General features: G+C 33.4%; 1 protein-coding gene across 5 annotated transcripts in view; it reads left to right on the top strand.

Annotated features, from left to right (window-relative positions):
- Positions 1 to 23915, top strand: part of Eif4g (eukaryotic translation initiation factor 4 gamma) — a 46865-nt gene that overhangs the window by 6268 nt on the left and 16682 nt on the right. For 2 of the 5 annotated variants that reach the window (XM_072015661.1, XM_072017327.1), the window contains exons 2-6: positions 21258 to 21616; positions 21863 to 22105; positions 22316 to 22442; positions 22507 to 22707; positions 23532 to 23728. In XM_072015661.1, coding sequence (XP_071871762.1) covers positions 21258 to 21616; positions 21863 to 22105; positions 22316 to 22442; positions 22507 to 22707; positions 23532 to 23728 — 1127 coding nt within the window. Of the gene's footprint in view, positions 1 to 9777; positions 12084 to 21257; positions 21617 to 21862; positions 22106 to 22315; positions 22443 to 22506; positions 22708 to 23531; positions 23729 to 23915 lie in introns of those variants that run through there. The other 3 variants (XM_072014015.1, XM_072014820.1, XM_072016487.1) reach the window with 3 other exon arrangements.

Raw genomic sequence — 23915 nt, forward strand, 5'->3', positions numbered from 1 at the left:
GAATTATTTCGCACTACGTCGTTCACATATTTTCGTTACCCACTGTATGTATGTATAGAAGTTCCTCATTGTTAGGTATTTTCCAAGTAACATGTTATTTTTTTGGACTGTAAGAAGGTTAATTGAGAAAGAAGGAGATATTCGACAGAAAGTTGGAAATCGCTACCGAAAGTTCCTAGGATAGTCTGTGTGATAATAAGCATAATGACGAAATTGAACGATAACAAGTACAATCACGTGATTAGAAGACGATGGGTGAAAGGTGGCAGACGTCTGTGCATCGATTCGAATCGAAGCCAAAGTAAACGTCAAACGGCGAACAGGCAGAAAATGTGCATTCCTGGCAAGGCCGCTTGTACGAGAAAGAGGCCATCAGACATCCGGAGAGAAACTAACCGTACTTTGCCTGCTTCTTACTGATTTTTCGCCTCTTCAACAACCATGTTTTTACGGTCCCGTTGCGCTCAATTGCTGTTTCCTTTTTGAATTTGTTAAATCCGAATATTCTAAGAAATATTCTACGATACTTCACTATTCACTATTAGTACGTTTTCTGTAGATGGATCAGTTGAATGGCATCGGTAGTTTTGCTATAGGAAAATAATATTTCTTTAGTATCATTTTTGGAAAATTTATTACTACTAAAATTGTTTATTATTATTGAAGCTTAGAGTTTTTTCTAAATAATGAATAGAAACAAAAAATTGTCACAATTTTGTTATTGATGATTGATATCTATGTTAGTATAGAAAATGTTTGTAAACATATAGACATAACTGAAACTTAAAATACGTTTGTTACTGAAATTATTTAAGTATACATACGCTATTAATACATCTTTCTGCATTTTTTTTAATTTGAATATTAGTTCGTGTTGAAACAAACAGTCTAAGTTTTGATATTTCTTGATAAGTCTGCTATAATCCCATTGTTTGAATTAATAAAGAAACTAATATTTAATATCTATGTTTGTTTCTATTATATGTATATGTATAGAATGGTATCTTATTTGCATAAAATATCATTAGAAAATAATGAAGAATGAATAATTATAAATGTATTTTCGTTGAAATTTTTGTTTGTTAATACATTTTTTGTAGTTTGTTAATACAAATTTGTAGCATTTTTACTTTCAATATATTTATATATGTAGATACATTATATATTTTCTATTACAAAAGAAAAGTTCTACTTTCAAAAAATGCATATGTGTATCTATAGCACTAATTTCTTTCATTTATATCATTTACACTTCTTTTTTATTTATTTTTGTATATAGTTGATTAGATCATTCGATAATCCATTAAAATAATATTCTTGATACCGAGAACTTATTACATGTTATATAATTTATTCCTAGTAAGTTTATAGCGACTAAGCATTGTGACATTTAACACATTCATGTCATATTGGTTGGTAAACCAGGTTCTGTATAGTTCCTGGTAGAAAGTGCACTTTTATATATCACTAAATACTTTTTGTGTTGATGCATGCGTACGCGTATGTGTTAACCATTACATATTTTGTATTCTTCATAGCTAATTATAATTTATTTTATTCATTTTAATGTAGATTATTTATTAAAAAAGTCATTTGTCATAATATTTTTATAATAAATGTAAATATTAAGAATATGATTTCATACGTAACGAGCACCAAAATTTCAAATTTTCTAAAGACTATCATCGATTTTCCAAGTACTTCTACATACATACAGAACAAAAAAGTATTTGTCGTATCATTTTTATAGTAAATATAAGTATGGAAAACATGATTCCACACGGAGTGAGAAAAATTATTAATTTTTATTTTTTAATGAGTATTGTCGATTTCCTAAGTATTTTCTACAATAGATTAGAAACTTTTTAAAAAATTATCTATTCTCGTATTCATTTGATTAATTGACTCAAGGTTTATCTTGGTTACTTTATTTGAAAAAAAAAAACAAACGAAAGAAGTTGAGGTGAACTTATTTATGTAAAAGTAAAGACATAAACACTTTTCTAAGGAAGATATTAATTTTATGTTTTAAGTAATCAACAAAAATTTTGTACTATTACGTGAGCCATGCTTTTATATATTTATTACTCGATGTATTTTCTTCTTCAATAATTTTTCAATTTTTATTTTTTATTATACTTCATATTTATTTCGCATTAGTTATTTAGCGTTTGTTTCTATCTTTATCTCTGTACCGATCGTTCTGTGGTCGTTACATTTACCAAAAAGACTTTATCTTCAAAATCACAATTAAGAATTGGGCACACTGTTGACATTGATACAATTATTAAATTCTTTATTTTATTGCTCCATTGGTACTGTAATTAATATAACTTATATATACATATATTTATATATATGTATATGTATGTACGTGCGAATACATGTAATAATTTTTTATTCTTTAATTTAAAAAAAAAACAGTTTATTTCGACAGGAAAGAAAATAAATTAAATTCTGGAATTATTAGATATAGATTTAGTTTTCTGGAATAATTTGCAACTATACTTGTATTAAATTTTTGAAGTTAGAAGTTCATACTGTTATCTAATCTAATTTTCTATAATGTATTTTGTTTCAATTTCGGGTTTCAGATTTTTAAAACACGTTATATTTCGTTACGTAATATAGTACGAATAAAGAATGCTGATGCCTTCATGATGATGATACTATATGCGTTAAGCAGTTTCACTTAATGCCGATGTCAGTGCTTTATGATTGCATGCGGGATAAGGTAGTTGCTTTCAAGTTTGGGTGCAAGAGGCAACCTATTTTTTCCAGAGAAGTCTTTACAGTGTTAGGAGATATTTTTCTGCGATGAAATTACAAGAAAAATACGTGTTCCTTGGAAATATCCATGGAAGCATATGAAAAGTATACCCATTGACAATGGTAGGCGTTATCCACTTTGCGGTATGCGCGCGAACATTTAAACGCGAAAAATGAGCGTTTATAGAATGAACTAATCCTTTAGGTATTTTATGTACAGTAATGCTAAACCTCGCTATATAACTCGAGATGAGGACTCGATTAGATAACATGTAATTTGTAAAATCTTATTTATTTTGTTACCAAACTTGTGACGTGTGAAATTTTACTTACTAATGATATTATATAGTTCAATAGTACAAGTTTCATGTGAGGTGCGTGTTGCGAATTATCGATTGAAGAGCAACCGGTCGGGTCAAACCGATCGGTCGATATCGCGTACCTCGAGAAACGCTCAAAGTGGAGGAGGTTTAATAGATTGAATGTTAGAGTAATCCAGCACTGTATTTGCACTTGTTGTATAAGAGTAACAGTTATGAACACGGCGGTAGTAAGACCTTGTTGGGAGTGAATTATTTCACCCGTACGGTACGATGTCTTCCTATCAACCGTTGGGTTTTGCCTGTCCATCGTGCCCTTCCGGCTGGTCCTTTCTCGGGGTTTTTACCTGACCTCGGAGTCATTAGGTTTACAACTCGGGGAGCTATGTAATTCGGAATTTTCTAAAGAAGGGAATGGGCCTGTCCGCGCCATAAACGGACGACCATTCAAAATTCCGAACAGTGCGCTCAACTGTGTTTACTTACATTTGATACTGCCTCAAATGGCAGATACAGTAATACTACTGACTATTATTACTATAAATTGTAATATTACTATGCAATAAAAATTTACGTTTGGAGCAGTCATTGCTCTATGTACTGAAGTGAAAGGAGTTTTTTTAACTCTTATATATTATTTGATTTTTATGTAATTTATTTCTCTACATTTTTCAATCAAGGATTTTATCATTTCTTCTATTCACATATAATTTTGACCTTATACCTCGAAAACATAGAAAATTTTTATACAAAATAATTAATTTTTCGAGAAATGCGTAATTTTCTTCTGTACTTATATTTTACTTTTGAAGTTTCTACTAAAAATTTTAAATTTTAATAAATGCCCTTGCTACTTGATATGTACTATGTAAACGCAAGTCAAGTCTGGGATCGAAGTAGCTTCAGTCTCTCTACGTCCGCTTGACCGATGCATCGTGATTTATGCAACCTGATTCATTCCTAAATACACACTGTAATTTGTATCAGAGACTCCATCTTGCTAGAAAAGCAGTAAGGCAGTTTCACAGTATATAGGTACTTCAACGATAGATTAGAAATTGTAATTACGTCACACACAAACGCATACACACGAACCTTGAATCATAATACTTTTCTTTTGAACTCATTATCATATTCATTGTGTTTCTTAATGTATAATAATGTGTTTACATATGTACATATATAATACATGATATAATAATTAAATAATAAGAATAACAATCGTTTGACAAAATAATAGCGTTTGTTATTTTTGTTCTTTAATGTTTTGGCGATCTTCGTTATAAAACGATTAAATAGGAACAAAAATACGAACAAAGGAGAGATGTTTTTAGATCAGTTAGTAAAATTGTTACTTCCGCTTGAGTTTCATTCGGTACAATTATGTATACCAGGGCACACTTCTGCTGCGTGATCCTGATTAGAGAAGTTGAGATGTCAGAATACATGCGCGATCGTTTAAAATATTCCCCACAACGATTTTTGTCATCTTATTATCATATAATGTACCCATTTGCATTTTACTTTCGATATTGGTAGTAAGAAAGTAATCAGGTTTCTGATTAAAAGAAATTATCGGTTTTGAAAACTATAAACGTACGAAAGAGTAAACATAGAATGTAGAATATTAGATCCATTATTTATATACACGCAGTATAGCTCATAAATTTAACATAAATAAGATCAATATTTTCGAATCTTTTTACGTAAATATACATTGTTGTTATATTTTTAATTGAACTTACACTAAACTGTTAGAAAAGATCATTTTGAATTGCACATTCCTTTACCGACTGAGTTGGCGGAATTCCTTGATCTGTTCGTTGATACGCATAGATGGCAGTACAGCATCGTGCTGTAATTCATACTAAAATTCGAAGTAATATTGATGTATATACGTATTACATATTAAAATTTGTTAACATTATCATTTTCTGTTACTATTCTTACATGTATTGCTTCTACTATTTAATATATTTATTTACTACGATAAACATACTTAACATTGAACTTTAAAATACATTTATAAACGTATTAAACATGTTTGTTTCGTACCGCTCTTGTCACAGGATGGTTTTATGCAAAAACTATAAAAGTAGCCTTACGTTCCCATCAGAGCTAAACAATACTAGCTCAAACGATAACTAAAACTGGTTTTAAGGTATGCATATTTACAATTACATAAATATACTGTGAATAATTAAACTGAACTTGTAAAAATTGGTACTTTTGTATACTATTGTATTGCGTTCAACATTTGGATATTTTTGAGGCAGATGATTTATAATAGGATGATGGGGGTTTCCTGTTTTTGCTCACGTGTATTGGATGAGCCACGGTCGAGTCCTCGCTCTTGACCACGGTGTCTTTCTTGGTAGTTGGACATCTCAAGGGACACAAGTTGGGTCGTTTCAGGGTTAGGACACAATAACGTGTAACGTAGTGACACTCAGGGTAGTAAGGGAGAAGGAGAATGCTTATGGGCGGTTGAACGTGCCTCGGGACAGAAACGGCGAAGGGGCTGAGAGAAGAGGGAAATTGAATGTAAGACAGAAAGCGATACGAAGGGTAAAAGAGAGGATTTAACGGATACGCAAGGGGCGGTAGGTCGTTGCCCGGCTGAGGGAAGGGGGAAAGCCGGTAAATATCGACCCTCCCTTCATAGAGACTCTCTGTCTTTATCCAGATATACGTTTGCTGGCATTATTCCTTTCCTCTACATTTGCGAGTAGCCTTTTTCCTCTTGCAAGCTTGTAACCTCCTACCGAACGCCCACGTAGAGAGGCAGAGTACTACTGCTCTCACACCACAAGATTTCCATGCTACCTTTCCAAGGTCAACGGCTTGAGGGCTCAAAGACCCCTGGAAACCGACTTCTATGGTCCGCGAGCATCTTCAATATCTACTTTTCTCCTGTATCTCGGTCCTCGTCTTTTCTATGGAATCTCTATAAGGCACGCACATTTTTGGTCAACATCCTATACCAAAGGTTTTATATTTCTCTGAAATACGTTCGAGTAAATGCGTTCTTGAAAATATTACAAGCTATCAGTATCTGAATTGTTATCTTTTCTTTTTGAGTAATATTTTTCATATAAATAGTTTTAAGATTACTTAGTCTTGTATATCGAATGAATCATGAAAATTTAGAGTTTTCGTCTAAGGGGCGTAATTATCACTGAATCATTGTGTACTTTGGAAAAGGTTGCGACCATGCCTGGTTTCCTTGAATTCTTTTGGTAAACATGAGTCAGTGGCTATGTTTTCACCAGAGGATTTTGAACTACTACGTCTCGTCTGGGAGAGAAATGTTTGAACCGAGTCAACCAAAGGTTGCTGGAGGTTACGACCTAACTCCTTTTTTCTCCCCCTTTCCTTGCCCTCCCCATGAATCATTTTGTACGTCTTCGACGCACAGTTTACCTTTCATCCCCCGAAATCCTTCGATCTTTTTTGTTTAAGCGACCAGACGGTTTTCTTCTTGTCTGTTTGGACTTCATTCGCTATTATATACGCAAATATGCGTCTTGTACATTATGTATATACACATATACATCACAAAGCAAAGACAAGATGTATGTGTGCATAGGTAGACATAGATCTCTGCATTTTTACGATTTCAAGGCTAAAAGCTGAATGATTTTTTCTTATCACTATTGCGTTTTGTATGCAAAGATCTTCTGCCGTTAAGGAAATATATTTTTGAAATTATCTCTTAAATATACATATATGTATTCAAATGAAAAATCAATATTTTTTGTTTTTTGACGTATTGAAAATTAGACTATAGCATTGAATAATAAGAGATTTAATTTTTTAAGTAAAGTTGCAAAAATAGGATTTTGCAAAATTTTTAATGTAATTATATTCTTGATAATAATAATCAATAATTTATATCTTTCACTGCCGTTGATAAGACATTTTACGATGCAAAATGTTTCCTATTAATCGCAAAAATGATTCCTGATTCTACATATATGAGCTTTTTTAAATTACACCATTTACGTATATGCGCATATGACACTGAAAGCTTTATTCAGAACCTTAAACTTCACTTGCCAAGTACGTCAGCTCAGTATCAAGATTAAAATATTTCAAAGATATTTATCAAGATCTAGGTATAATCTAAGGATAAGAATCATAAATCAAATTTGAATTTAATATACCAGTACAAGAGAATCATTCTCTCGATACTATGGTGTCATTGTTAATAAATGAACTCTGACGTTGTATCTCTAAATCATTTTTTCGTAACATTTGTTCATAAGATGTAGGTCACGCTATCCCCTTCTTGCACCTATCCTAGACAAGCGAATCTAGGTTGTGGGCAGTACCGGGGTGCATATACGTATCGATCGTTGAACGGCGTTGCTGCAGCCTGGCCTGGTGCACCGGCGAAACTGGGTTACCTACCTAACCTATACACATCATTCGCGGATCTTGTTCCTTGTTTGAACGAAGCCGAGCACGCCTCTTGTGTTTCTTCTTTTCTCTGTATCCACACTTTCGTGCATTTTCACCCACGCATGGGATACAGTCGTGCATCTTCGTGACTGCTCGTTCTTCTCTTCCTCTGTTTGTTCCATCGCATCATCTTGATTGTCATTAAGAAATATACTACACTCCTTCCATCCCTTTTCTTGCGACAATAATAGAGGAACGTTCACTGTTGGTAGCAGTGTATGCATATATCCTATGATTACATACATGTTTTGATTCATGAAATCATTGTTTATTGTCGTGTAGGGAGAAGTTTGAATTGCAAATGATTGAGCATTTCAGCTGCTCTGTCGTATTTAGCGATTAAACAGTGAAAACTAATTCATATGATTATTAAAAATTATTTCTTAAACGCATATGTAGATAACGATTAATTATGACTGTTTAACTGGGTTATGCTTTTCTAATTTTTATATTGAAATTCCACTTTCGCTTTAACAAATGAAAAGATTTTTGATTTAAGAAAGACTTTTGTATGAAACTAATATGAGAAATTATGTGTATGGATAACGGTACATATTTTTCTCAAACATGAAGAATTATTTAATGGTAGAAGAGCATGATTGAATCGAAAATGACTTAAATGATATAATAAGATGGAAAGAAGTATATACGATATTGATAGGAAACATTTATCGCGCTTTTAAGTATGTTTGTACGTATGACTTTGACTCTGTGATGCATAATACACAATCATAATACATATTTGTTTGGAACGTGCAGTGCAGAAAGATAAAGGATGTCAATCCACGTATGCAGCTCTTGTTTCAAATATGTTCCATTTCTTGCGTAGTATAACTGGGTAGACTTACAATTAATAAATATATTACTTATTATCTCCCGTAGAAATATTTTGTGAGATTTCTGTAAGAAATCTTATGATTAATTGTATTATTCGCAAAAATGTTGATATTACGTCATTGAACTTTCATTCATACAAATTATACTGGCATTAAATTAAGAATGTAATAACTAAGTCCTTTAACATAATTGTAGAAATCTGAATAATATTTCCACTATAAAAATGGTTGCCAAGCTTATATCGTTTATATATTTATCATACATCGTTTTTATTACATTATAAATAAATAATCTTATTTGAGAAATATAAATTCGCTAATATTATTAATGAAAAAAATTAATCATTCAGAATTTACGAGAAAGTAATTTCTATTGTATTTATGTGAATTTTTATTATTTTAAAGATTTTAAAGAAATTTTACTATTGAAAAGATAAAATTTTTGGAAATTCTGAAATATTGCTATTGACATTTGAAGAATATCTATTCTATGTACAAGCACATTGATTCTCACGGTAATACAAAGTATAAACAGACGGGTGTGACATCGTGGTGAAGTTAAGACGAATTGACTATATGCGCGCATGCACAAGGCTGCACGTCATCTTACCCTCAAGTGTCGTGGGGCTGCGCCTACTGCATTCATGCGAGTTGAAGGGTCTGCCGTGTCGACGTCCATTACGCATGCGCAGGGCTTTGCACTGTGTCCACTGGTCTGCGCACGCGGCTGTACCTTCGACTCGGTGTGGGTTTGGCGTTTGACTACTTTTCAGGGCCGTATTACAACACGTGTATTTAACAGTTATGAAATTTGAATTCTTCACTTCACTATTCATATAGAATGGCAGATCTAACTATACTAAGTAATGTTATTTAAAAAATATCTTTCCAACGTGATCAAAATCTGATATATTTATATACTTTTGTATATTTGAAAGTAAAAACTTATTTGAAGAGATTGTACATAGACATTTATTTATTTCGATAAAAATTTAAATATAATAAAATAAGGATTTTATTTTCATGAGTGAAAAGTAGGAAGATAGTGCTTAAAAATAAATATTTCACTCTTTTAATGATTTTTTAAAAATATTTGATATTGTATAGCATTTTTTAATAAATAATAGTTTATCATTAATTCTTTATTGAGAATAATTGAGATGCTGTATTTATAAGAATTGAAAAGAAATCAGATTCCAGAAATTGTCATGTAGCAGAGGGTACTTTTAAAATCGATGCACGATCCTGTCACTCCTTAGTTGCAGAACGAAACAAGTAGGGGGCCACGGGTCGCGATTCGTAGGTCGTGCGAGAAGGACTAGCCTGCATCAGTCTACGCCGCGTCCCTTGCAAAAGGGTACGCTCGTCTTCACGTCTTCGTTGATTTGTCTCTCCCCTCTCCGAGTGCACACGTTACACAGCTATAAACGCATCGTTAAATATATACCATATTTCGATTGTAATATCGAACAAGGAACAAGGAAGTCCTTGAAGAAGGACGACATTTTCGGACAACCTTATGGTGTCCGTATAAAGAATCTCACACAACCTAGGAACGGATTTGACGCCTTTTCGATTTTCCTCTGCTCAGTTTTAACTTTTACATCCCGTATACATTTTCCTTCTCGACTATGTAACGTGCGTGCTATTGAATATTCTTAGTGTTACTAAAGTCTCCGTGTGTGCATTGTGTTGCGAGCAATTCGCTTCTTTACCTACGGCGCTTTTTATCGCGTTCATAAATCTCGATACGGAGAACTACAGAGAACGCGCGACTCGGTACTTTTCGGCACGCGGCCGAATACCTCCGATCATCAAGTCTCGAGACTTCCCTTAGTAATACAATAGCGAAGGAGGAAAACGTGCGAAAAAAATTCAAAGGTTTCTGGCCTGTGAAATAGACTCCTGGTGACGCTTGATTCCGTTTTAGTGGTAAATCTACGGTGGACATAACCTATATGTGACCTGTGAACAGAAAGTTTTCTCTGGCAGGAGTGGGCGGTGCGAAGAGGGAGACGCCGGTCGAGCCTTAAATATCGATTTTGGCATAGAAGAGGTACGATAGTCCGTCCGTTTCAGTGTGTCTCTTACCTTTGTGCATCTCCACGTTGACAAGTTTTGACAGTTCAGTGCGGGTCTATTACATCAAGTGGCATCATATGCATCGATACGAAACAAAAACAATATGGTAGTGCGATATTTTCTGGCAGAAAATTAAATTTCATTTGTGGGCGATCGTTTCCTGAATAATGGAATCACACGAGTGAATTTATTTTTATCATACTATTTTTGAAAAGTGTCGAATGAAAAATGTTGTTTTCCGATCATCACGTGTACAGACATTTTGTCTATAAAACACGTCTCAGGCAGGAATATTCGGTGACTATCGATCGATCATACCATTAAATGTTGGTTAAGGGATATTTTATTCGCTTTATTATCATACCAATGGAAATTACGTCGTTCTTCAAATTTTTACAATTTTCAAGAATTTGATCTACGTTCCCCCTAGCCTTGAAGAATTTCCATTTACAGGCATGATTTATGGCGCGGTTCGCGTTAAATACCTTAATAAGTGAAATTCAAGATATATTCCACTAACTAAACTTGAGAAAAAGAAAAAGTATAATATAGTATTAGAGAAGAAAGTCAGAAATGACTATACATGTACGAATAAAGGAAACCTTATGAATATTTAAAGAAAAAAAGGAGAATCAACAATACTGCCAGTATCTTCAAAGAAAACCTCTCGTGACTTCCACCGCAGGGCGTATTCAACTATCACGATAGATGAACTCCATTCGTAAAGCCCTGTGTTACATTGTCGATCAAAAAAGATGACATCATGGTGCAGCATTGCCGATTGAGAGATTTGTGGACAACGAAAATAGTGTCGGTTAAATATCGATGAGCTCTTTGCACTTGACACCATTGTCTGTTTGTTCAATGTATTGAACCTGTCAGTAGTTTTGTGCTCGTCTACACAATAACAAAAAAATAAAGAAAAGAAAGAGACAAAGAAAAACATTACTTATTTTTACGACACAGCTAACTGAGAAACGTGTTTTCATACGATCTCGCGTATGTTATTTAAGAATATAAACGAATGAACACGTATGATAGCACTGCTCCAACGGTAAAAAAGTTGGTTGATTGGAAATTTATGCAGAATTAGTTTTAATTATTATATTTTTGTAAAAACATCGATCGTTCGAATCCTAATGAATTCGTCATTTGAAAAAATTTTTAAAAGGCTCTACGGAAACGGCTCGTTCTGATCGGTTCGTTTTTTGATCAATCTTATCGGCAAAGGCGGTGTGTAACTTTGACGCTGGATAAGAAGAAAAAGGTACATCAGGAAGAATGGTTTCGAGATATGGCGTCTCTAAGGAGGGCGCAGTGGGTGTAGCCGTAGGTGTAGGACCTATGCACTGTCTCTTGCCACATTGTGGAGGGCCCCATCACCATCATCATCTTTCGGCCCCCCACCCCCAAAATCCACAGCCAGGTCACAATCACCACGTGCATCCGGCCCATCAGCCACCACCCTCGCCGAGTCCTCACTTGAATCATCAGCTGAGCCATCATCAGTTGACAGTTAACATTAACCATCTGAGCCATCAGCAGCAACAGCAGCAACAAACCCAGCATCAACAAGCACCTCCACAATATCGAGTCGTTACTGCAAATACTAGTAAGTACAAGAACAACCAATGAAGAGCGAGGGCGAAATAAAAAGAACGAAGATTATATCGGATGTTTTACAAATGATATCTTCGTTGATAGCAGTAATATATCAAAATACGAATATATTATCTTCTTTTTTTATAAAATTACAAAACTGGTTGAAAAAATATTCGGACGAAGTACATATCCTGCCTTTAGATATGTACAATGTACATATATATTTATATGCATTTCAATCGCTGTAAAATATTCGCATGTAATGAACTATTTGACTGAACAGTCTATTAAAAATTTAATGACTAGCTACATGTATCGATTGAGCAGTATTGTTTTGTAAATTAATTAATTTATAATAAGGTAACTACCCAACATTTAAAGTATCTAATTTGAATTTTACAAATAACTATTAAGATAATTGAATTGTTATAATTATGTCTAATTATGGAAGTTGTACAAAGATAAAATTAATAGTATACTTTTCCTGAGCATATCTACGTTCTATTAGTACAAAGATACTTCATTCAAAAATATGCCATTTTCAGTCTTAAAACATCTAACAAAAGTTCTTCTATTAACGTCATTAAAAAAACAAATTACACATATTTAATAATAAATTACTTGGTATTAATATTTACTAAAAATTATTTTTCATTAATTTATACAAATTGGTGAAATTAAAAAATAAAAGAGATTAAGATAATTAGAATAATGAAACAACTTATATAGATTTGTATAAGAAGAGCATGTAACAGGATAAGGAGGTCAAAAGTGTCCTTGAACCGATTTCATCTGCTGATGCACCATTCTATAGCTTATAAAAAAAAAAAAAAAACCAATTTCCGACTTTCTATCTTGGCGGAAAGAATAGTTACGAATTGAATTTGGAATATCCGCCTTTATTCTATTTTCCCTATTTAATGGTATGCAAAAATTGCAGACATATAGGTCGGAAAAAAGGGTTTCTGATTTTTTTAACTACGGTGTACCTTACCAAAAGATGTGAAAAAGATTCAGGACAATAGTCAAAGTAACATGTCGCTACCATAGAAATAAAATAGTGGTCACTAAAAATTCTATATAAAATCTATATTTTTCAGCATTTTTTTTACGTTTTTCATTTTTTGCGTTTAAGATTTGCAACGAAAAAATCTAAAAAAATTCTCTAACAGGTCAACATTTTGCATTACATTAAACAAGGAAAATAACGTAAAAACGGATAATCCGAATTCACCCAGTAACTATCCTTCCAGTCGAAGTAGAAGGCTGAAAATTGGTATACGACGTTATACTTCTAATTTATAATACCTACAAAAATATAATGCAAATGTATTTTTCATCTCTCCTTTATTTGTCGATTACTGCTTAATTGTACATTTAGCACACTTTTGTTTACTGATAATGCAGTAAATTTTAACCAAATTTGTGACTTGAGTATCGTCGTACAGTAAATTCTCGGAATATATCAAAGAAGTTTTAGATAACAGCGTAAGATTTTTAATTATTTAAAATTTTCTTGATGTTTAGTGAACGATTTATTATTCAACATTCTTGATCACTTTTTTCTATTAGAAAGACAAGTCTTTAACTTTAGAATTTAACACATTGAATGCCACGCCAGTTTTACAAGGTTTGGTCGTGGCGCCACGATTTTTTATTATGCGATACATATAATGTTGAAATATTACTTGCAAGAGATATGTTACGGTATATAATCATTAATGATTATGAAATTTGTCTCACTGAGATCATCGGTGATCCCTACCGGTAATGCAATTTCACTCGATTCACTTATTTTTTGCTATTATCAATTATCTCATATTGTTTCTTCGCGTTGCTAAATAATTGTTCTATGTTGTTACGTTCCGGGACCTACCATAAAATATAATCCATCCCTCGGTCATACTTATTCGAACCCGCAATATTCCTAAAGTACCGTCACAAGATTTAGCATTTGTTACTTTACTGTCAAAGCTCTTAATTGCCATCAAACATCTTTCAAGTCGAAATGTTCCTTAGGGCTATTGTGTTGTTACATTCCGGGACCTACCATAAACTATAATCCATCCCTCGGTCATACTTATTCGAACTCGCAATGTTCCTAAAGTACCGTCACAAGATTTAGCATTTGTTACTTTACTGTCAAAGCTCTTAATTGCCATCTAACATCTTTCAAGTCGAAATGTTCCTTAGGGCTATTGTGTTGTTACGTTCCGGGACCAACTATAAACTATAATCCATCCCTCGGTCATACTTATTCGAACCCGCAATATTCCTAAAGTACCGTCACAAGATTTAGCATTTGTTACTTTACTGTCAAAGCTCTTAATTGCCATCAAACATCTTTCAAGTCGAAATGTTCCTTAGGGCTATTGTGTTGTTACATTCCGGGACCTACCATAAACTATAATCCATCCCTCGGTCATACTTATTCGAACTCGCAATGTTCCTAAAGTACCGTCACAAGATTTAGCATTTGTTACTTTACTGTCAAAGCTCTTAATTGCCATCTAACATCTTTCAAGTCGAAATGTTCCTTAGGGCTATTGTGTTGTTACGTTCCGGGACCAACTATAAACTATAATCCATCCCTCGGTCATACTTATTCGAACCCGCAATATTCCTAAAGTACCGTCACAAGATTTAGCATTTGTTACTTTACTGTCAAAGCTCTTAATTGCCATCAAACATCTTTCAAGTCGAAATGTTCCTTAGGGCTATTGTGTTGTTACATTCCGGGACCTACCATAAACTATAATCCATCCCTCGGTCATACTTATTCGAACTCGCAATGTTCCTAAAGTACCGTCACAAGATTTAGCATTTGTTACTTTACTGTCAAAGCTCTTAATTGCCATCTAACATCTTTCAAGTCGAAATGTTCCTTAGGGCTATTGTGTTGTTACGTTCCGGGACCAACTATAAACTATAATCCATCCCTCGGTCATACTTATTCGAACTCGCAATATTCCTAAAGTACCGTCACAAGATTTAGCATTTGTTACTTTACTGTCAAAGCTCTTAATTGCCATCAAACATCTTTCAAGTCGAAATGTTCCTTAGGGCTATTGTGTTGTTACATTCCGGGACCTACCATAAACTATAATCCATCCCTCGGTCATACTTATTCGAACTCGCAATATTCCTAAAGTACCGTCACAAGATTTAGCATTTGTTACTTTACTGTCAAAGCTCTTAATTGCCATCAAACATCTTTCAAGTCGAAATGTTCCTTAGGGCTATTGTGTTGTTACGTTCCGGGATCAACCATAAACTATAATCCATCCCTCGGTCATACTTATTCGAACCCGCAATATTCCTAAAGTACCGTCACAAGATTTAGCATTTGTTACTTTACTGTCAAAGCTCTTAATTGCCATCAAACATCTTTCAAGTCGAAATGTTCCTTAGGGCTATTGTGTTGTTACATTCCGGGACCTACCATAAACTATAATCCATCCCTCGGTCATACTTATTCGAACTCGCAATGTTCCTAAAGTACCGTCACAAGATTTAGCATTTGTTACTTTACTGTCAAAGCTCTTAATTGCCATCTAACATCTTTCAAGTCGAAATGTTCCTTAGGGCTATTGTGTTGTTACGTTCCGGGACCAACTATAAACTATAATCCATCCCTCGGTCATACTTATTCGAACTCGCAATATTCCTAAAGTACCGTCACAAGATTTAGCATTTGTTACTTTACTGTCAAAGCTCTTAATTGCCATCAAACATCTTTCAAGTCGAAATGTTCCTTAGGGCTATTGTGTTGTTACGTTCCGGGATCAACCATAAACTATAATCCATCCCTCGGTCATACTTATTCGAACCCGCAATGTTCCTAAAGTACCGTCACAAGATTTAGCATTTGTTACTTTACTGTCAAAGCTCTTAATTGCCATCAAACATCTTTCAAGTCGAAATGTTCCTTAGGGCTATTGTGTTGTTACGTTCCGGGACCAACCATAAACTATAATCCATCCCTCGGTCATACTTATTCGAACTCGCAATATTCCTAAAGTACCGTCACAAGATTTAGCATTTGTTACTTTACTGTCAAAGCTCTTAATTGCCATCAAACATCTTTCAAGTCGAAATGTTCCTTAGGACTATTGTGTTGTTACGTTCCGGGACCTACCATAAACTATAATCCATCCCTCGGTCATCTATTTATTGTTCGTTTATCATCTTCTTAGAACTTCTCTTAGTAAACAAGTTAGAAATAGGTACTATGTTCTTACTATAGTCGCATTAGACATTTATTTGCATGTACATACTTCGCCCAAGCAAAATTTCTTCGTTTGCTCCATCATGGACATACATTTTCGTGACCAATGGAAGCATTTTCTCAAATCCTGATCTCACTTGTTTATTTATCCTTATTTTTATTACTTGTTACTTACTATATTTATTTATTTATTTACTTAAACAACAAGTTGAGTTCTACTTGTACTGTGGACGAGTTAGTTGAGTTCTACTTGTACTGTGGACGAGTTAGTTGAGTTCTACTTGTACTGTGGACGAGTTAGTTGAGTTCTACTTGTACTGTGGACGAGTTAGTTGAGTTCTACTTGTACTGTGGACGAGTTAGTTGAGTTCTACTTGTACTGTGGACGAGTTAGTTGAGTTCTACTTGTACTGTGGACGAGTTAGTTGAGTTCTACTTGTACTGTGGACGAGTTAGTTTGAGTTCTACTTGTACTGTGGACGAGTTAGTTTGAGTTCTACTTGTACTGTGGACGAGTTAGTTGAGTTCTACTTGTACTGTGGACGAGTTAGTTGAGTTCTACTTGTACTGTGGACGAGTTAGTTGAGTTCTACTTGTACTGTGGACGAGTTAGTTTGAGTTCTACTTGTACTGTGGACGAGTTAGTTTGAGTTCTACTTGTACTGTGGACGAGTTAGTTGAGTTCTACTTGTACTGTGGACGAGTTAGTTGAGTTCTACTTGTACTGTGGACGAGTTAGTTGAGTTCTACTTGTACTGTGGACGAGTTAGTTGAGTTCTACTTGTACTGTGGGCGAGTTAGTTGAGTTCTATTTGTACTGTGGACAAGTAAGCTGAGTTACACTTGAATTGTGGACAAGTAAGTTCAGTTCGACTTAGACTGGAAGAAAACTCATTTGCTATCCCATTGACCATGGATTCGTTATTGAACCTAAGATCATTGTCATTAGCATCTCGAGTATTTAATCGCCATTAATCATATTTGTACAAGTAGATATCATCCATATTCTATAACAACAATGGTTAATCCAAATGAAGATTCGTCACACGCCCCCAACCCTAAGGAGAACTCGACAAATATATATGTTCTGTGTGTAACACCGCGCATCTATATATATAGAAAGAGATATACATATATGAAGCCCGTTATTTTCGAGCACACTGGAGGTAGTTAATTTGACCTGGTGCCCTATCTGTCATAGTCGAATCGTTTGCATCTATTTGTAGATACACGGCTAAGCTCGATTTATACCACATAGTGATTACAAAAATTAATTTACGATACTTTCACTTATAGTAACAAAATCATATTTTTGATTTAGTGTACACATCTTCTTATACGAGTTTTGTTTTGTGGAACTAATCCAATTCCATCAAATCGATTTCCTAGTAACTTGAGTATAAATTACTATAAATGCTAAAAATTTAATATGCATATTTGCTGTTTAATTTCTTTAACGTGAAATAAATTTTGTTTCAAAATTTTAAATAGTTAAAATCTTCCCGTCAGGACAAGTATTTAAGAAGACTTGATTAATAAATCACTCGTAATTTACGATTGACTACTGTATCGATATACATATCGAGTAGTTAGTATTTAGGTTAGTCCTTAGCGCCCCTGGGCGGCATTGTAGACAATTCACGATATAGGTCAATCGATAAAATGCTTTCTACCTTATACAGTCGCGAAGGTACATTCGATTCTTTCCTCTTGCACTCTTGTATGACATGTCTCGCCGTGATGACGCTAACGTACTACAATTTCAAGATATTCTTGCCATTCTAAGAATTTTGAAGTTTATACATTTTCAATATTTTGTTCATTTCAAGTACAGTTAATTATTTTACTTATCATATATTATTTTTTCTTTAAGTTAAATATATGTTATTGAATATATATACATATACTGTTATTAATAGCTTCTAGTAAATTAATAAAATAACATGAATTTACATGTACAATGATATATCAATGAAAATTTTTGTACTACAATTGTTATATTTTATTTTCATGAATCTGAAAAATTTTTTTTGAACCGTGATTGATTGCTGAAAGTTACAGCATAATATTTTATAGATACCTATAATAGTTAACAAATTTGTCTATTATATTTATTTCTATAATTTTTATCATATTACTTTAGGCAGTACTGATCCTTGAAAGATTACATTTGAATCCATAGATAAAGGAAATTTATTTTCTAATACACGATAGCAACTAATAATGAGCAATAATATTAGTATTAATGTCAATAATGACTATGAATGAGCAGCTGTTTCAAAAATGAATTATATAATACTTCAGCTATTTTATACGAACTGTAGCTATTTTTCTTATCGCGCTTAATCTATTATTTAGGTTAATAATAGCATTTTGCTTATAAAGTTCAATATTTAAAGAATGAAGTGCGAGCTGAAAGCAGTTTTCTCAAAATTCAAAAGTTAGAGGACTCATTGCGATAGTATGTTTTACCTTTTGATAATATTCTTCCAACATTAAAAGATCTTGTTTTTATGATTATAATTTATATAATTTATATAATTATAATATACATTTAAGTGTATTACTATTCTTATATTGGCCAGCCACGTGGCTAAAGTGTGGTCGTTCTAACCTCACTTTTCTTTTCATATTATGTGCAATGCTGATTTCTCCTTGTATTTAAGTTCCCCGAATTGTTTTCAATTCATCTCGCTTGGCTCAATAGCGAAAAACAAATTTAATGCGCGCGCACGTGTGTGTGTGTGTGTGTGTGTGTGTGTGTGCGTGCGTGCGTGCGTGTGTGTGGGTGTGTGTGTGTGTGTGAGGGAGGGAGGGGGAGAAGAAAGCATGTGTGTACGTGTGCGTGCACGCGCGAATGGGAGGAGAGAGAGAAGGAATCGGTACCGGAAATGACGTATTGCATTCTGGATTATTTTTCAGGCCATGTTCTTTCACTCTGTTAGTATATATATATATATATATATATATATATATATATATATATATATATATATATGCGCGTGCGCCCGCGTGTGTGTTGTCTTAGATCGCCGATTATTAAACTTGCGGGAATACGTATATATCTACTTATCAATATTTTTATGAATAAATAAGATTATCAACTCTACAATTTTTTTAATATGAATGTATGATGTTAGAGAATATGACAAAAATTATTTTTAACTCGCATGTTACATAAATAAACATTTTATGTATAAAATATGTGATAGAGCTTACTCGAATATACATAAACTACTACTGACAATAAAACAACCGTATTATAGTTCAATGTGAAACGCCTTCTAATCTTCTAAAAAAGTAATTTACAATAAGTGATACAAAAAAGAAAGATACAACTCTCTTCATTCTATTAGAGGACGATAAATTAATGAACTTACTTTATTAAAATATGGTCGATATATTACAAATGAGTTTTTTTCGCTACAAATGAGTTCAATATGTACGACATGAAGTTCTGAATTTCTTTGCTATTATATTATGGATACATTTAATTTGTGTGTTTTCACGGTGTGATAGTTAGTACGATCCTGGTGATGGAGTTCGGCCTCGCCCCCCTTTCGTAGCAATCAATGTACTTACGGGACTACAGATAGCAGCACTGCTTCGTGCCCTGTCCACATGTGCAAAGATGGCCGTTCGCGAGGCCGTCTTCTCGGTTTCTTTGCTCACGTTTCAGCCTTGTTGTCACTTCATTGTTCTTTCATTATAAAAAATTCGCTTGTACGAATAAACATAGTATTTCCGTGACAAAACACGATAACCAGCTTTGTTCCGATTTCCAACGGTGAGCGCTCAAATATCCATATTTTTTCCTTCATTTATCTCTCTATGTCCTTAACGTATTTTCTCGTCATAAAGTCGTAGCATGTGGTGATAAAGTTTTTTCATGTTTTTGTGAAAATGCATGTACCTTATGCGTAATACTTATTCTAAGTATATAGAGTCTTTTAGGAAAAATAATTGTAATCCATTTGATGTTTTGATAATACATATGCATAATCAATCATACTGTATCTCTTAGACGATGACGACAACGACGACATGTCAAGCGATGTCATGCAATTCCACGCATAATCGCTTTCACGAGTAATTCATTTAACGACAGAATGGCGAACATATTATGGTAGGATAATACCGTGCATATGCAAACTTGAGTGTATAATTATCTATTTTCTTTTCTTTTTTTGTTTCTTGTTTATATTACGAAACCAGATATATATATTTAATAGCTAAATAATAAAATGATAATAATGAAGTTCCTGTTACATTATAGCAATTAGCGATATCACTTTTTTACGAGTCATTGTATGACCCTATGTACATGGAAAACGATGCTCGACTATAATTTAGATAGGAAAATAAATTATTTTTTGTTCCCGTATATTAATTATGCATAATAATTCCGTATAATAATGATGCATGTAAGGAACCCATTGCATTTCCTATATGAAAGTTTTCGTAAAGTCAGTAAGATTGTCGAAACAATAGATTCTCATTAACAGGAAATTAATATCTGTTTTATATATCTAGATAGTTTCTCAGAAATATGTTTCACATTATATAAATAAATGCTTTAATTTTATAGTACAATATAAAGTATTTGACAGATATGTGTCAAATTATCTATTTATGACCGTTGTAAAGGGCCACAAACATAAATCTTGATTTTTATTTAAAGGAAATTAAGTTTGTTTTTTACACATATGGTAACAGTTAAATTTTGTTTTTCCTTAAAGCATTTAGTATAATAACATAAATATGAAAATGCATGAAGCATTTAAACATTTTTAGATGTACATATGAAAATACAAGCTATAATAATAGCAATAATCTTGTTAAAGATAAGTTTAATGTTTATTTATATTATTTATCTATAAAATTCGATTATTTACATTTAAATTTTTCAGATATTTCAAGCATAATGTCTAATATCTTTTTTATTTTGAATTTCAGGATCAGATTTTCATGTGTCTGGTCAAAATTACGGCACCCAACCAGGGGGCCAGGTGGGCGGGGGTGGGGGTAGTGTAGGAGTACCTGGGGGTAGAGGACCTCCACCACTCGGTGGCTTACAGTCCATTGGACAATCAGCAGCAGGTATTCCACCAGGAGGTCCTGCTGGAGGGCAAGCACCACCACAAACCCCTGCACCCGGGGTACAATCACAACCGCCGCAAGGTCCGGCTCCAACTACGACACCTCCCGTACATACTCCATCACCGCAGGAAATGGGAAAACAGGCCCATTTACAACCTCAACCACAACCTCTCTCACAAGTATATGGGCCAACGCAAACAAGGCCAACATCCCAAGTAAGAGGAAATTGTTAAGAAAAAATCTTGTTTATAAGAACTTTCATTATCGTGTATTAGCTATATGAATTTGTATATTACATATTAATGTTTATAAAAAGTATTAGAAATATTTAAAATATATTGTAAATTTTATTTGTGTATTTATAGTCTAATATATTGTAAGCTATCAATTTGATATTAATTTTATATATAAATGCACATCAATTTATAAATTTTACTTATTAATTGCATTATCAATTTCAGGGTTATTATCAAGGACCCCGGCCCCAACAGCCAAGGGGTATTAGTCATAGAGGTGGCCAAGGGGGTACTAGTGCACAAGTAGTTGGAATGTCGGGAGTTGGTGGAAGTGGAGGTCAACCAACTGCAATTTATCATACAAGTGGTTTGCCAGTTCAAACTGGAGCAATATACCAAGTCCCTCATCAGATCCCACATCAGCAATCCTTATACACAATGAACAATCAAATGCCCCTTCAGGTAGTAGTTAAGTACTGTTGATTTTATATATTTATCGTCATGCATCATTCATTTCATTTGTGTCATCAAAAGAATAATTTCTAACAAAAGTTATTGTATTTAAGTGTTATTTTGCAATTAAAGTTTATTCTCTCATTACTTGCTTGTAAAGTACTATCATATTCATCATTTTTATTAATAATGACTATAAATGTAATAAATATTTTATAATTTTAGTTTGGTGGTCCACCCCAGAGGCATCCGACGCATCAAAATCAATCATATTTTCAACCGTTTCAACATAATGCCATTCTAACACAGAGTATGTTTGGATATGGTGCACCTGCACCTACTCCTCAACCTTGTAAGTAACACAAAACTGTAAAGATTGAAGATAAATTTAATCAAAATTATATGTTCCTTTATAGATTACTGGCCTACAGGCCAACCAAATACACCACTAAGTTTAAGTAGAGCAGGTGCAAGCGCTGTCACTGGTGGGGCTCAACATGTTGCAGGCCCACTGGCTGGTGCGCAAGGAGCCCCAGTCGTACCACAAGGTACACTGCAGCAACCTACGCAACAGGCTCAGCCTTTACCCCCCATGGGTATATCTCTTTCTCAGACTGGTAAGTTGCAAAATGAACATAACATATTTCAATATAAATTGTATTGTCTAGATTGTTAGGTTGTGTCAATGGTAATTTCCAAGAAGTAGATTTTTGGGGGATAAAACGATATAATGTAATAAAATAAGTAGTATTTGGTAAAATGTATAGAATCAAAATTATATAAATTAAGAACAACCATACATAAATTCCTTGTTAGCTATCATTACAATATGTTAACAAATAGTTTCAATGTTTTAAATGAAATTGAATATCGTGCATATATAGACAAATACATATATATGTGCAAGGATTTTTAAATGTTATAAAAATTATGATAATTCAACATTTGCAAAGAAATATTGTATCTCAAATTTGGGAGACCCCAATTCCAACAAAAATCACTATTTTATTTTATTTTACTTAAGAACTAAACTTCCCCAAACACTTACCGCGATTATATAGAATATTTATGGTTCATAAATCTCTATGAAGGGTAAATGCATCATAATTCAACGAAAAATACATGAAAGAAAGGTAGAAAGTGCAGGAAATTTTATTTATGACTCAGGGATTCAAATCGCAACTTCGAACTTTTAAAACCTGTTAAGTTTAGAGATTTTCTGATAAATTCAGGTAGAGATTCAGGTAGAAATTCAGGTAGAAATTCAGGTAGAGATTCAGGTAGAGATTTAGATAGATATCACAAGCTCACACAAGCTTGTATTATATATAAAAACCGAAGATGCTAATAACAAATATTACCATTTGAATAATTGAACATTAATTGTTTAATCAATTAGGTCTTTGTATATATTGTAAATCATGTATTTTATTATTTAAAGATATGTACTCAGGTCATAATGGTGGTGCAACAAGTGCATCAAATAGTACGACAAAATCTCGGAAACCAAGAGGACAAAATGCTATTACTGATATTGTAGATCCAACAACTGGTAAAAATATAAGTCACGAAATTTACAAAGATAATGAAACTATTCAAAGTGGTGAATCCAGCAATCGTGAAACACCTCAGCCACAAGTGAGTAATATTATTATGTTAATACACTAACAATTGACTATAAGAGCTTTGTATTTAAAAGAAGAAAAATCAGATTAAATGTAAATAAAACGCAAATGCTGGTGTTCTAATTTTTATATTTATACCAATATTATTTTTATAATAACAACTCCTAGAATGAATGTGATTTATTGTACTCTTATAGTCA

This window comes from Bombus fervidus, chromosome 1, assembly GCF_041682495.2.
Source record: "Bombus fervidus isolate BK054 chromosome 1, iyBomFerv1, whole genome shotgun sequence".
In the NCBI taxonomy this organism is placed as follows: domain Eukaryota; kingdom Metazoa; phylum Arthropoda; class Insecta; order Hymenoptera; family Apidae; genus Bombus; species Bombus fervidus.